Source organism: Pseudopipra pipra, chromosome 15 (assembly GCF_036250125.1).
Source record: "Pseudopipra pipra isolate bDixPip1 chromosome 15, bDixPip1.hap1, whole genome shotgun sequence".
Classification (NCBI taxonomy): Eukaryota; Metazoa; Chordata; class Aves; order Passeriformes; family Pipridae; genus Pseudopipra; species Pseudopipra pipra.
Genome location: NC_087563.1, coordinates 12,046,396 through 12,060,813, shown reverse-complemented (window position 1 = coordinate 12,060,813; position 14,418 = coordinate 12,046,396). Strand labels below are relative to the sequence as shown.

The following is a 14,418-nucleotide window of genomic DNA, read 5'->3' as shown; positions in this document are numbered from 1 at the left end:
AAGACTGCATTCTGGGGCTTCTGTTGCTTTTGGAAAGCAGCATTTCTGTTTCCTCCAGCTACATTTTAAAAGGCTCCCTTTAACCTTTCCCTGAACATACTGACAGCCAGAGTCAGTTCCTCACAAATAACTTCAGTGTATTTTCATTTAGATGTAACCCTCCCAGATTCCTTGCTTCCAATTGCCACTCTAAACTTAAACCTCTGCCTCAGTAATTGGGGCGGATAAAAGATAAATAAAAACACTCAGCAACATAGGTTGAACTTACAGCATTGCTACAGCATCTCTGGGCTGCATTTCCACATGGCTGATCAGATCAAACTCACTTTGTTGGCTCCCATCTCTTCTTCCCTTTGTGCAGCTCCCCAAAAGCAGAGCCTTCAAGTCCAGCCAGCACCGCAGCAAATATGCTGGAACCTTCCCAAGTGAGAGCCAGCTCTGCTGTAAAGAAGTCATTAGTGAAGAGCTAATTAATAAGAGCAAAAGGATTGGCCCAGCTCTGCCAATTGGAGCAGCAACGGAGCTGTTGCTGCCTTAATTAGCAGGTTTCATTGGACAGGTAAAAAAGGCGACAAGAAAAGTTTGGGTTTTTCAAAGGAGTACGTCAAAACTGTTTGGGATTTTTTTTTTCCTTTTATTCCTTTCAGATTTGTGTGGGATTCATGCCTAGAAGAAGTGCCAGGAGCCAGGCCCCAGGCTCAGCACATGCTGTGTGTTGGGGCAGTGATCAGTGTGACAGTCACAGGGCTCAGCTGAGCAAACCCAGCCTGGAGCCACATCCACTGTCTGGGGACTCTCCTCTGCCTCCCACAACACCACTAGACCAGGGTGCTGAACCCAGACGAGACCAAGAGGGACCCCAAAGAGGAACCTCCCCCAACTTACAGCCTGTGAGAGGATGCTGGAGGATCCAAAAGTCTCACCACAGCCCTGAGCATGACTGGTGGGGAAGTCCAGAGCTGTCACAGAATGTTTCCTTCTGACCAAATGCTATTCCTACAATGTGCTCTTACTTCAAGTTGTTGCTGCCCAGAAGTGCCATAGCTGGCCCTGGTGAACTCCAGGCAACAGAGGTAACAAACAGTGTCATGGATTTGAACCTTCTCCCATGCCATTCCCACAGTCACTGCAGCAGAATCGGTGAGGACCCCAGTGAGACACACAAAAACTCTGGAGCATATCCCACAGGTGGTCCCCCCCAGCCTCCATGGCCAGTCCCTCTTCACTAACGGATATAGGAACGAGTGGTATGAGGGCTTGTGGGAGCAGGGTAGCCTCCAGGTTGGTCTTCTGGGCATTTTCCCACCTCTGGGAATGCTGCAGTAGTTCTTTGGAGAGCTGAGATGGCACACCAGTCATTTCAACACCTGGGGAATAACTAACTCCTGTTCATATACCTTAGGATGTGGCATAAAAATACAATTGCCAGTGGTAAATTAAAAGTTTATTAACATAATCTCCAAGGGTCATTCAAACATGCTGAATCACAGGCAGTATTGGTACCTCTCAAGTAATCTGCATTTTTTATTTAAACTCACAGCATTCTTGTAGCTAATTTTTCTGTTGATTACATGAAAGCAATAAGAACTATAGTTTCTGATTTTTTTCTTTCCTTTTGGCAATTTGAAGATAGGCAGCCTTCCATGTAATATCTTTTCTCTTCTCTTCCTCACAGTATAAGTTGTATTCAAAGAAGAGCATTAGCAAAAATGGAGAAAAATAAATTCAATTGTGCAACATGGTGTTAGTAAGAAGGCAGATGCCAGAAGCAGCCATGAATAATGCATAAAGCCCCTTCTCAAATAAGCTTCTTTATGCAAGGAGTGTTAAGGGTGATATGGCATAATTTGCATGAAGATTTTAAATTTTCGTAGTTGAAGCTCTGGCCTGTGGTTTACACCCATTGATATTTTGGAGGCTCATAAGCATCTCTTAGTGCAGCATGAAACAGGCCCTTTTTATTTTCCACAGCATCTACAGATAATGTGCGAGGTCTTCACAGGGAAAAAATGTTGTTTTCTCCTTCGGCACCACTGAAAACTTTCTCATGCTCTTCTGGAGGTCCAACACTGCAGTGAGAAGCACAGATCACTATGGATGGAGCAAAAGGATTTTGTTCTTTCAGAGTATCCTTTCTGATTTGTTACATCAGCAAATTCCCATTGAAACAGAAACCTGAAGCTACTGAGTCCACTCAATGAAATGGAGCAACACTCACTTTTTACATCAGAGAAATATTTACCTTGCTTGCAATGGATAGGAAAGGCCTGTTCAGATCTCATAATGACTGTGGGGTAACCACCATAGGATTCAGAAAAGTCTCTCCTTGGCCTCTCCCAATGCCTATCTCCGAGGTGGAGTATGCAGTGAGGGACCATCTACCATTGAAACATTATTGGTCTTTGAAAAAGGGATGATATTTTACTGACAACACTGTGGTTTGTCCACAGAAAATCCTTTTTTTTCAAGATAAGCCAGAAGACATGAACTGATCAGTTACACCTGCACAGGTATTCAGTTCCCTAGTATTAGATCAAAAATAAAGCAGATGAGGTACTTCCTTAAGCTGAGGTCACTACACAGTAAGTACCAGCTGCTTAAGTTCTCTAGTGGTACAGAGAAGCAGTATCCAGGAAACACTCTTCGATCTTCTGCAGTGAAATTATCTGAAGCTTCCTGTAGTCAGCACCCCAAGCCAATACTACACCCATTACAATCACTGGCCAATACCTTCCTGTCTCTAAGAAAAATTACACTGGAACTTTTAATAGGAAATTACAAAATGGATTACCTTTTTATTATAAGTTTCTTTACGTGTTTACCTAGAAGCAAAATAATATTAACGTCACAATGGCAAAACAAAATCTATAATTCTGATGTATCTGTCAAATGAGTTCAAAAGCAATGATAGCAAGTTGCAAAATTTCTGTGGGCTAAGCAGGAAAGAAAGGTTCTCATTCTGATTTCAGTTACACCAGTGTCTTTCAGGAGCAATTCCAGGAAACTATGGGATGAATAAACTATAAAGAAAGAGCCAACAAGATGAGCCAGACCTGCCACAAGTGAGTGAAAAAGTTCTTTGCACAGGCCTTCTCCTGCTTCATCCCCACCAAACCATGCTCCCTGGTCTCCTTGTGGTGACACAGTGCTGGAGTAAGGACAGCAACACCCATGAAACGAACAGAGCACTGTCACAAAGGCCATGGCAGAGTTCCCAGAAGATTAACCAGAGACACAGAGGGACATGTGCATCTGGCCAGTGTTAGAATCATTTGTCAATTATGTGCTTAAGGATACTTACGTTTCCAAAACAGTGAGAACATCAACACGAAAAGAATGGCCCCCGCTGTGACACAGGCAATGAGAATGACAGAGCTGGGAAACTGGAAGGGAGAAGAGAAAAACTGAAAAGGCTTTAGGAGCCTGTTTACTTCAGAGCTACTCACACAGGAGGGGTTTGTGCTACTGGCTCAGAGCACTGAACTATCTGCATTGGGCTTTTCTGAGCTTGCCAGTACAAAGCAGAGAAGACACATCAAGTTGATCATGATAAACAACCTGTTCAGTATCAAATAAATCTTCTTCTGAAATATTGAAGCTGGATTCATCCCACTTAACATGCACTTCTTAATAATGTGTCTAAAGTAGGAGCTTATTCACCCTCATCCTCCTCTTAATTAGACACAGGGAAGTGTAACACCCTCCTAAATTGCCTTTTGCATCCTCTGCCTCTCTTACCGGGGTGTCAGGGGGATGAGTTTTTTCTGAAGTGTCCAAGCCAGATGGGATGCTCACAGGCTTTGGCTCTATCCACTGGAAAAAATGAACAGATGGTTCCTGGGCTTCTAAACAAAAGTTCAAGCTACTGTTTGCAAAAGCTGTCCCCTTTAGTATGAATACATTAAAAATCATTATCATGTCCTGCTGTCCTTCTGATTTCTACTCAAACACTCTTGAAGCTTACAGGAAGTTTTACCTTATCTCCACTATCATCATGTTGCTCAGCCTTGCCATCTGAATTTGCTGAAATCCCTGAAAATGAAAGAGATTGAAATTACTGGTTACTGAAATTACTGAAATTACTTCAGGTTACTGGCACAGTCACCTGAAGGAGTGAGGGCTACTGTGGCTGTCACTGCTTCAGTCAAGGAGTAATGAACTCTCAGGGAATGAGGAGGGCAAAATTTGACCCTGAGTAGGAGAAACAAAGCACCTTGCACCGAAAGAGAACAACCAGTTTCTACCTCAAGTAGTAGTTGAGGAAGCTATTGGGAAATGTCAGTCTTCATCAAGAAAGAGGAGGCTTCCCAGGGGCAGCACATGAAGCAAGATGGTAGAAAATGGTAGAAACTTGTCTGCTGTGAAGGAGTTCTCACTTCTGTAACATGACAAGATGTCATGGACAGCAGAGGTAGTAAAAAAGGTATATGTTTAAGTGGAGGAACTGCCTCAGTTTAATTGTGGTCAGACTTAGATGATTACAGGTTTTGAAAGCCACATGACCACAGGAAACATTTTTGTATTCAGATATAAGAAAGCTCTATGAAGATGATGCACTTTTTCTTTTTCTTTTTTTTTTTTTTTCTATCCAGGGTTATTGAGAATAATTTACTTCTAGTTTTCTTAACTTTGGAAACAGGGACAAACTACAGGAACACTCAAGAACTGTCACAGCAAATTTTTCAGCTGTTACCCTATGATCCTAATCTATTGCTTTTGCTAGTAAATTTAAGGACATAAAAATTAATCTAGGCTTGAGCTTTGGATCGTCATAACATCACGCTGCAAGGTACTGAAATATTTAAGTATTTGGAGCACTTGAAGTACCAGTGTTAAGCAGCATCTTAAAAACAGAAGAGTCACTCAGCTTAGTGAAACAAAACCTCAGCTTATACCCTATGACAGGAGAGTTCCTATGCCTTAGGTCGTGCCCTATTGAGTAGAAACACCACAACGAGTAGTGCTTGCAAAGGTTTGACAAGAGAACAACCATGGAGTCTCCATCTGAGCAAAATGTACCAGGGACCAGATGAGTCATTGCCAAGGCATCTCTGTGTCAGAGGCTTGAGGTGACAGAGACCGCAGCCAAAGGAACCTTTGTACGCACGAGGCACCCGCAGTGTCACACAGGGTGAGCAGGGGGTCACAAGTCATAGAGTCAGAATGGTTTGGGTTGGGAAGGATCTTAAAGATCATCTAGTTCCAAATCCCTGCCATGGGCAGGGACACCTTCCACTAGACCACGTTGCTCAGAGCTCCATTCAACCTGGTCTGAAACAATTCCAGGGATGGAGCATTCACAACTTCTCTGGGCAACCTGTTCCGGTGACTCACCACTCTCCTGGTAAAGAATTTTTTCCTAATATCTTACCTAAACCTACTCTCTACCAATGGCAAGCTATTCCCCCTTGTCCTGTCACTGCGTACTCTTGTAAATAGTCTCTCTCCACAATATGATCCTATAAGTTAAAAAAAAAATTGGCTCTTTTTTTTTAACTTATCAGAGTACGTAATCCAGTCATTAACCTAATCTGTCCCAAATATTTCAGTTTCCTATGACAGCTATGTTGATATGTCTCTATGTACCATATGCTCATATTTTATCAAAGACATGGACAGGGCATGGGTAGCTCATATGCATGCCAGAGTAGCTAGAAATTTGCACTGGAGTAGAAAAGTGATTATGACTAATAAGCACTAGAGCTAAACAAACACAGGTAATAAAACCCTAAGAACTACTAAAAATCCCAGGGATATGTGAACATAGCATTTTGTCATACACCTGTTTTATGACACTTCACTCTCTCAGAAGAGAAGCTCTGTAGTTTGGCAGAACTACCCCCAAATACACCAGAAGTGCAGATCTCAAACGTGATATGCAGGCCCCACAAAGTCAAAGTTTAACTTTGTCTCAACATGCTGCAGCCTGGGTGATGGGGGCAACTATTGCTGCTCACTTTGAGTCTTGATCTTTCAAGTGGGTTTTGAGGTACTGAAGTGTGGCTGGTGCTGGCAGGGTTGTTGCTGGGGGAAAGCAAGGGAATACAGAAGAAAAACTGAATCAGAGTCTGATCAGCAGGAACCATCCCACCCCTGCTAACCCAACCTATCTGTCAAGAATTGGGCTTTGAGATGGAGGGCTCTCAACCATGGGTTTCTCTTCCACTGTGCTAACATCAATATAATGTTCAGCAACAAATTAGTCTTCCCTTACGTTACAGTAATGCTGAGGTTGGTCCATTTAGTGCATTGTTTCACAGAGTGAAAGGAGACTGAGTCAAGAACTGCTCTTAGTAGACAGCAGTCAGTTGTGCCTCAGCATTTTCACACCTTGTGACAGTTTGACACAAGTTTTCACACGGGTGGGGGTGTAGGTGACTCACATCAGCTCAGTGCATCTTCTGCTGTTATTGCTTTTGTGGTGGCTCTTTCTAGCACGCAAGAATCCCAGAGCTAAGACCCTTTGCAAAACTTCCTATTTACTATTGCAGAATCCAGGCATTAACCAGTCCTATATCAGAAGGATGACAAGTGAGACAGGAGTGAGAAACCCTCACAAATGCTTAGGAGATCAATTTAGTCTCTTCTGTGAGCCCTCTCCAGGGGCATTAAAGAACATTATTTCTGCTGCAAGTCTCTAGGTCTACCAAAAGAAGACCTGTAAAACTCTAAATGCTGTGGTTTTAAAAATTAAGAGATTCTTGGCACTTATTGAAACTGAAAGGCCAAACGTGTCATCCTTGAAGTTTAGTTTTCATTTTTTAGGTCCTCATTTGAGGGCATCTGGTGAGCAAACTATCAGACCTGAATAACTTGTGCCATTCTACTTGAATACTTGACTGAGAGACATAAAGTGCAAACTTCATGTAAGTTTATTAATTTCTCAGATATGTATGATCTTGTGTGCCAGTTCTTTTTCCCCATGATTGATAGTTGTGGTAATTGCCTGCTGCTTTCCATCATGACCAAGGAGATGTGTTGAGCATGGAGAGCTGAGCTTGCAGCCATATCTGGCTGAATATATTCAGTGAGGTTCAAAGCTCAGAACACTCAGGAAGGATTTAAAATGGAAAGCTCAAAGGACTCACAGAGATGACAAATCAGATATCTGAAAATTCAGCTTGGATGCTGAAAGTTCAGTTTTTAACTTCTCTCATACCTGAGATACCCAACAATAGTGAGTGACTCAAAATCTACTTTCTTTGGAGGCTTAAAAACATGTTTTTCTCAGCTGTTGTTACATCCTGATTTCAAACAATTTCTATGTGGACCCCAGATACTTCTTACTGCCAGATGCAATGAATAACTACCAGTATGTGTTTAGTACACTCTTAGGAATAATCAATACTTTTATTTATGCCAACTTCTTAATTTCTCTGAACCCACAACTTTCTGACCTTGCAATGTATCCTACTCACCTGCGTTTGGCACCTCTTCCATCATGACAGAGGTGTCAGCACTTGTACTTCCCTCTTCAGTCAGAAGTATATTTGGGAATTCAGTAGTCACTGAAACAAAGTAAAAAGTAATGCTTATAAAGATTACTGATTAGGAGGGTCTCCATATGGCATTCAAAATTGTGCAGTCATCTACCCATGGAAAAGAAGTCACTAATGAGGATAAAGTAGCAACCTGGGAATGGTTAGGATGATAACAGGTTACTCTGACTACTAATAATAGAAGCAGCCTTCTATTTTAACATGTTTTGAATTCTCAATAACTTTATTGTTCAAGCAGAACATGTTCTAAATTAACCTTTTCACCAGATCATTTCAATTGTCTTTTCCAAATCAAGAAAAAAATAGTTAGGTGAATCTCTCTTACTCCACCTCAGGAGCCAGACTTTGCATTTATTTCTGTTGCACTTCATGAAGTTTCTGTCACATTATTTCTCTAGGCTGCTAAAACTCCTCTGAATGAAGTCTGATCCTCTGCTATCTTGGTTGTTCATGCCAGTTTAGCATTACCTACAACACCTGGCCCATGTTTCCTTAAACCCACTGAGACATACCTACAGGCATCTCAGAGAAAACTTTCCAGGTACAAATATAAGTATTTGGAGAGTGTCTATAGTGACAGTCACGCTCACACAGATCACCTCTGCTATAGAGAAAAAGGAAAAGATTGGTGTTGATTACCCTCTGTACTTCCAGGAAGGGGACCAGGCTCTGTGACACAAAACATGTCATCTTCATGGGAGATAGTTGAAGAATCCAGGGGAGCACTGGTTGTCACCATGGTTACTGGAAAAGTATAATTTTCTGTCATAGGAATTGTTGGAGGAGCAACAGTCTCCAGTGTAGTTACAGCTGGAGACTCGGTGCTTGTGGTTGTCAGGAGGACAGCAGTCTCTGCTGTTGGCTGAAGGCCAGAGGTTGCCTGGGGAGCAAAAGTTGTTTTTCTAACACCTTTGGGGGAAACAGGAGCCTTTCTCGTGGTGGTTGTTGTCACTGGAGGGGCTGCATGGAAAAAACACAGACAAGAGAAAAGCCAGATCAGAGCAGTCACAACCAACCCTGAGGGAAAGCAACCCAGAAAAGAATGAAAATTCCCTAGCTACTCAGACACTGAGAATAGAGGTGGAAGAGTCACTATTCAGAAAGCTTCATTAGCAGAAGACATGACCCACCAGAGAATTTCACAGATTTAGAGATCTGCTTTTTTTTTTTTTTTTTTTTGGCAGGTCTCAAACACCCACCCCTTGACCCTCTTGTAGAAATGGAAGGGCCAGAATTTCGCATGGTAGAATCCAAAACCTTGCAAATTTTGTGATTTTGCTTTCCAGTGTCCTCATAAAAATAAAATAAATAAAATAGCTCGATTTTTCAGCTACGAGCTTCTTGCTAATCTTTGCAACCAGTCCTTTTTTTTAACGGATTCTGTTGCCTTCAAACTCAGGGACAGACACACAATTGCAGCACTTTTCACCCACTTTCCTGTTGTATTGCTTAGAACAGACAAGTAAACCTGCTGTGTTCACCAACTGCACTCTCTAAAAGTCCCCAAAAAATCATCTTTCTGCAGCATGGAGGGTGGGTATAATTTTTTTTTCCTGTGTAAGACCTTGCTTTATCCTGCAGCTCAGAAAAATAGTAGGAAGGGGAAGAAATCCTTCAAGACTCTGAGACATAATTTCCAAATATGTGGGTGTGATGACCCACCCTTAAGGGGAAGGAAGCACCCTTAAGGATGGGTAGTCACAGTGGGTCTCCTTAAGACATGAATGAAACAGAAGTCTTTGCAGTGTTGGGTGGAACCCAAATGAAAAACTGAATTTCATTCCAAGAACAGTTCAAATTATAAATTCCTCTTATAATTCCATCATATTTTAAAAATTCAAATGCAGTTACAGAATGAGAAATAAAATATTTAATTTGAAAAAATTAAAAAAAAGGGTAAAGTTGTTTTTTTTTTCATCTAAACCATATATGAAATATGACTCAAATTGGCAACTAGTTGCAGATCTCCCTTGAAAACTATGTAATTTAGAAAAAATATTTTTGGCCAAAAAAACACCCAAAGTACACATAAGGTCTGATTTTCACTACCCAGGGAGAGGTTTCTCCCTGCTGGCTGTATCACCAGGGTCCCCAGACTCACCTCTGGCCACCTCCAACCGTATGTTCTTCTTGATGTCATTGAACAAGCCCGGGATCTCCACACGGCAGCAGTACACACCTGCATCTCCTGCCTCCACCATCCCAATCGTGAGAGTCACATCTCCAGTGGAAATAGAGCCCTGGAGGTCGTATCTCCGAGATTTTCTGGATCTCACCGTACTTCCATGGGTTTCCAAAATGGTGTTCTTGCACTTTGAATTTGGGCAGGAGCCTCTGCCCCAGCACACATCGGAGATGCCCGTACGCCGAGTCACCTGGTAGTCACAGGGCAGCTTGACAGGCTGCCCTGTCACTGCTCTGACAACAGTTTGGGATGCTGTGTGTGCTGCCAAGGGAGAACAAGGAAAGGTGAGTGCTGTCAGTCTCCAGTGAGTGACTCAACCTACACAACACAATGAGGCAGGTGAAGAAACACTCCTGCCTGTGGGCAGGCCACACTGCTGATCCCCCAAGGCTTCGCCTGGAGCCTGTAGCAGATCATGGCCTTGGGCACTGCAGGCAACAGCCAGGAGCCCACAGGCTTTGCTTGCTGCTGGAGGGCTCCATGCTCTGGCCCCAGCCAGCTGCTGGAGGGAGGCTCATGAAACACATCACTCACATCAGACATGTGGTGAGTGAAGCTGAGGTCTGTCGCTGGCAGCCCAAGCATAGACAGGACCTAGGCAAGTGGATTTTGGGAACTCTGCTCCCATCCCATCTCCTCACCTAGGAGGCTGTTTGAAAGTTGTTCAGAAACATGGTGTGAAAGACATCTGGTTCTCTCAGTCCACACCATCATCTCCTTCAAAAAAGAAATGCTGTCACAGTTCCCTTTCATTGACAGCCTCAAAAGCAGAGTCCAAAACATCTATTCATGTGTGAAATTAGGGCCTAATTAAGCTGGCAGAGCAGTGGGATCTGTCTATGTGAACCTGTTCTCAGAAAGTGCACTGCCAACCCTCCCACTTACCTTGCTAAGCACTGTGTACACAGAAGCTTTAGCTGCCAGTGTTACACTGATGTTTAAAAGAGCATATACATGCTTTCCTTGTCCTTTTACTCTTAATGGCCAGCTTTAGTTGGTGTTAACAGCCAATTCCCAACGTGGCACCCGGCTGGAATCTTTGCTATAGATTGTTCCCTCTTAGCTGCCTATGCAGTTCCCAGATTGCCCTAAAACAGATTTCTTCTTCATGAAAAGCACTCTACAAAACAGATTCCCATATAGGAATAAATATTTGCTGGTTTACATTCATCTAGTCTGTATTAGTCATCCTATCTTTCCGCCTTTTGTCCCCATTTTATCCTTTACATATGGTGGAGCAGGAATTGAGGGATCTGGGGAGCAACCAGACCTGTCCTCTGCTTCAGCAAGAGGATCATCCTGCAGATCTGATGTTTCATGGCCAGCTTGCTTACCCCAAAGAGGACTTACAGTTGCTGGTGCTGCTATTGTCTCCAGCTTTGGCCCTGGTTTGCCAAACATTTCTATTTTGCCAGCTGTTTGAATACCTTTCCTTCTTGGCATGACTCCCAGATAGCAAACAGATGCTTCCAACTGTGTCCATGTCTCTTTTGTTTTGTCTTTAATGGACTATTCCCTAGGTGAGGTTTTAGTCTGTGGCAGGCTGCCTCATGACTTGTTATTGGGATGACATTTCAGATTCATTATTGCTTATCCCATTGGCAAGATAAGCCAACTTGTTCAGGTTTCCACAGCTCCAAATGCTAGAAGAATAGAGGCAGATAAAACAACATGCAATATGGTGTGAAGGGCAGAAGTTTTTGCAGTGAAATGATGGTAGGATATGCCAGAAACAGGATAAAGCTGTGCAAGATAGTGTCCTTAGAAAAGGGACGTTCGTTTGCCTTGTTACAAAAAAACAGCAAACAGCCTCTTTCTGTGATCACAGAACAAAGCATTCACTTGACCTTGAAAGTATTTCTATGGGAGAAACGGGTTAGTCACTGAGTTAACACATATTTTCAAGTCAGCCCAACAATGATACATGCAAAACCAGCTAAAACTGTTGCTAGAATAAAGGTTGCTGCTTCTTGAGGAGAAATGGGTTCATCTTCTGCTCTTATTTCACCCTGGTTCTGCACAGTACTAAAGAAGCTTTGTTAGGCAGCCCTTTAACAAATGAAAATTTGCCTGCTCTTCCCTTTGAAAGGAGCAGAGCCCTGGATGTAGTAAACAAATAACTAAGTAAATAAATTAAAAGAAGAATAGGGAAGACACAAGGCACCAGAGTGTCTCCAGTGCAGTTTCCCACTAGTGTTATGCTAGAAAGTTACAGGTTTTGCAGTTTCGAATCCTCTTTTAATTTCCGTGAAGTAAATGTTGCCAACATCTGCCTGCACTGCAGGTTGGTGTGGAAAGCTTCAGTACTGCAGCAGCCTGGATTCAACAGTATGAACCTCTGCAAGGATTGAAAAACTTACTTCTCAGCTAAAGCCTCTTCCACAGACACCTTTTCCCAAGGAAATAGTAAATAGGACTGAATGAACGTGTCTGAAATAAGGAGAGGGTTTTATTGTGACACTCTAGTCTCACTGTGAGAGGAATCCTGTCCTTCTCCATGGCAGTTACCCTCCAGGCCTCCAAATTTGACCCAAAGCACCTTGAGCATCAGCTCTGCCTGGGTGGTCCCACTGAAGTCTGTGAGGTTTCCTGCTCTAAGTCCTTCATCAGTGAGAGAGAAACAGGCTCCAGATGTTTAATATATCATTCAAATTAGAAAGGGGTATTCACAATTGTTCAGATCATACAAGTACACACATATTTGTATATAGTGTCTCTTGAACCCATCCTCAGTGACAGTTGGCATTAAGCAGTAACCCCAATAGTTGCTATTGTAGTGGCCTTCTCCCCCACAAACTAGTCATTGGATAGACAAAAACACACATCCTCCAGCCAAGACAGCTGGTTGAAAAAAGAAATTTTTTCCCCTTGATCTATTTCTGGAATAATTTCCCTACTTTGAAGAAGATATTTGGCATCTTTGCCCTATCATTTTTTTTTCTTATTGAAGGTTCTATACTGATGCAATTGCAGAGGACATGACTGATAAACAGAAAAGAAGCATTTCACTGGCCACAAAAACCCTTCTCATCCTTCAGGAGCTCTGCAAAGGAAGAGAACAAGGAAACTAATCAAGCCTATACACAGAGGAATCTGCATACATTTTTAAAAAGTGAAAAAAAAAAATCAAACCTCAACCAGTATTAAGTCAGTAAATTAAGAAAACTTTCGAAGTTCTGTATACAGTTATGGTCTTTTTCAATGTTTTGTTTTCACAAAACAAGTGTTGTTGATTTTAATTTTTAAAATTTTTTTGGTTTTTAGCAAGCACATAAAAAGCAGGTGAAGACTCACCTATAAAGATCTGTATCAGAATCCAGTGAAACAGCACAAAATGGGTCATTTTAGTTGATGGAGACTCCAGGGCAGCAAGTGGAAGAAGAGAAAAGTAGATCTTATCCTTTCCAGAGACGCTGAGTGAGCCCCACTGGAGTCTCATTTCTCCATTTCCAGATTTTACACACTGCAACTGTTTCTGTCCTACACTTCCGGATGGGAACTGGTCAAAAGAGGGGATGTCCTGCTGTACTCAGCACTGGTGCAGCCTCAGTGTGAGCACTGTATGCAGTTTGGGGCCCCACAATTTAGGAAGGACATTCAGGCACTTGAATGCACCCAGAGGAGACCAACAGAGCAGGTGGCAGGGCTGGAAGGCACATCCTGTGAGGAGCAGCTGAGGACTCTGGATTTGTCTAGTTTGGAGAAAAGGAGGCTGAAGGGCAACCTCACAGCTCTCTGCAGCTTCCTGAGCTGGGGATATGGACAGGGAACTGCTGATCTTTTCTCCCTGGTACCCAGTCAAGGACACATGGGAATGATTCCAAGCTCATCAGGGGAGGTTAAGACTGGACATTGGGAAGCATTTCTTTACTGAGAGGGTGGTCAAACAGTGGAACAGGCAATCCTATTCTCCTTTCCTCTTCTGAGACACTCAGCATGGTACTACCACCAGAAACTTCAATATTGAATTTGTCTGGCCATTCCATAGATCTCTTAAGGCTCGTTACTGTTGCACAGTGCTGAGCAGCAAGAACACATTCTGTGCTCCTGCACTCCTAAACATTTGGCATAGTCTCCACCTCTGACTTTGTCTTCAGTTACATTCATATAATCCCTCCTTTCCCCTGACTCTGATTTCTGCTTGAAGACTCCTCTCTTTCCCCAGGTTCTTATTTTCTATTTGCAAAGACAGCCTTGGAGGAAATCTCACAAATGTTTCCTCACCAAAACCACATCCTTCCCAAAGATTTGCAACATCATCTTCAAGAAATATTTTCTACTCTTTCTGGCTGCTTTTTAACTTTCTGCCCACTTAATAAAGAACTTCTCTGGAAGTTCTTCTCTGGACAAGCTTAGCACTAAAGCAAAAATTCAAGACATTAAGTTCAGGATTGAAGAATTTCAGATCGACAAAATTCAGTGCAAATAAATATAGCACGGTGTAAAACAAGAATGCAATTCCAAGTTCAAACAACAAAATGATGGGCTTTTAACCAGGCATTACACCTTCAGTAACCAGATTTTGGGCTTATCATGAGCAGTCAAGCCCATGAAAATATCACTCTTCTGCTTGCTAGCATTGAAAAAAATCAAATAAAATTTTTGCAGTTAAGGCAACGAGTAAAATACCTTATTTGCTATATTCTACCAGATACAGTTCATACAATGTCATTTACACACAGCCCCAGCTGTTCTGTGAACAGAACTAATGAAACCTGGAGCATCCAATATCCT

General features: G+C 42.5%; 1 protein-coding gene across 5 annotated transcripts; it reads right to left on the bottom strand.

Annotated features, from left to right (window-relative positions):
* Positions 1–1,422: 1,422 nt before the first annotated feature.
* LOC135422618 (T-cell immunoglobulin and mucin domain-containing protein 4-like) lies at positions 1,423–13,192 on the bottom strand. Of its 5 annotated transcripts, none has more exons than XM_064671938.1 (9): positions 12,979–13,192; positions 9,601–9,945; positions 8,139–8,459; positions 7,419–7,508; positions 3,977–4,032; positions 3,739–3,813; positions 3,302–3,383; positions 2,792–2,822; positions 1,423–2,091 (listed from the first exon to the last, which is right to left on the bottom strand). In XM_064671938.1, exons 1-9 carry the CDS (start codon positions 13,121–13,123, stop codon positions 2,046–2,048), a joined length of 1,191 nt encoding a protein of 396 aa, XP_064528008.1. In that variant the 5' UTR covers positions 13,124–13,192; the 3' UTR covers positions 1,423–2,045. The 5 variants fall into 5 exon arrangements, with proteins under 5 accessions (XP_064528008.1, XP_064528006.1, XP_064528007.1 ...); XM_064671936.1 differs by having other exon boundaries at positions 1,423–2,069; positions 12,979–13,189; XM_064671937.1 differs by lacking the exon at positions 2,792–2,822 and having other exon boundaries at positions 1,423–2,069; positions 12,979–13,191.
* Between the last annotated feature and the right edge of the window lie 1,226 nt (positions 13,193–14,418).

Excerpts from the sequence above, each read along its gene's own strand:
- LOC135422618 (XM_064671936.1), bottom strand. The coding sequence starts at position 13,123 with ATGAGACTCCAGTGGGGCTCACTCAGCGTCTCTGGAAAGGATAAGATC. Across the intron at positions 9,946-12,978 it reads TCTGATACAGATCTTTATAG|CACACACAGCATCCCAAACT; the intron begins GTGAGTCTTCAC and ends CTCCCTTGGCAG. Across the intron at positions 2,823-3,301 it reads GTTCTCACTGTTTTGGAAAC|GTAAACACGTAAAGAAACTT; the intron begins GTAAGTATCCTT and ends TTTTGCTTCTAG.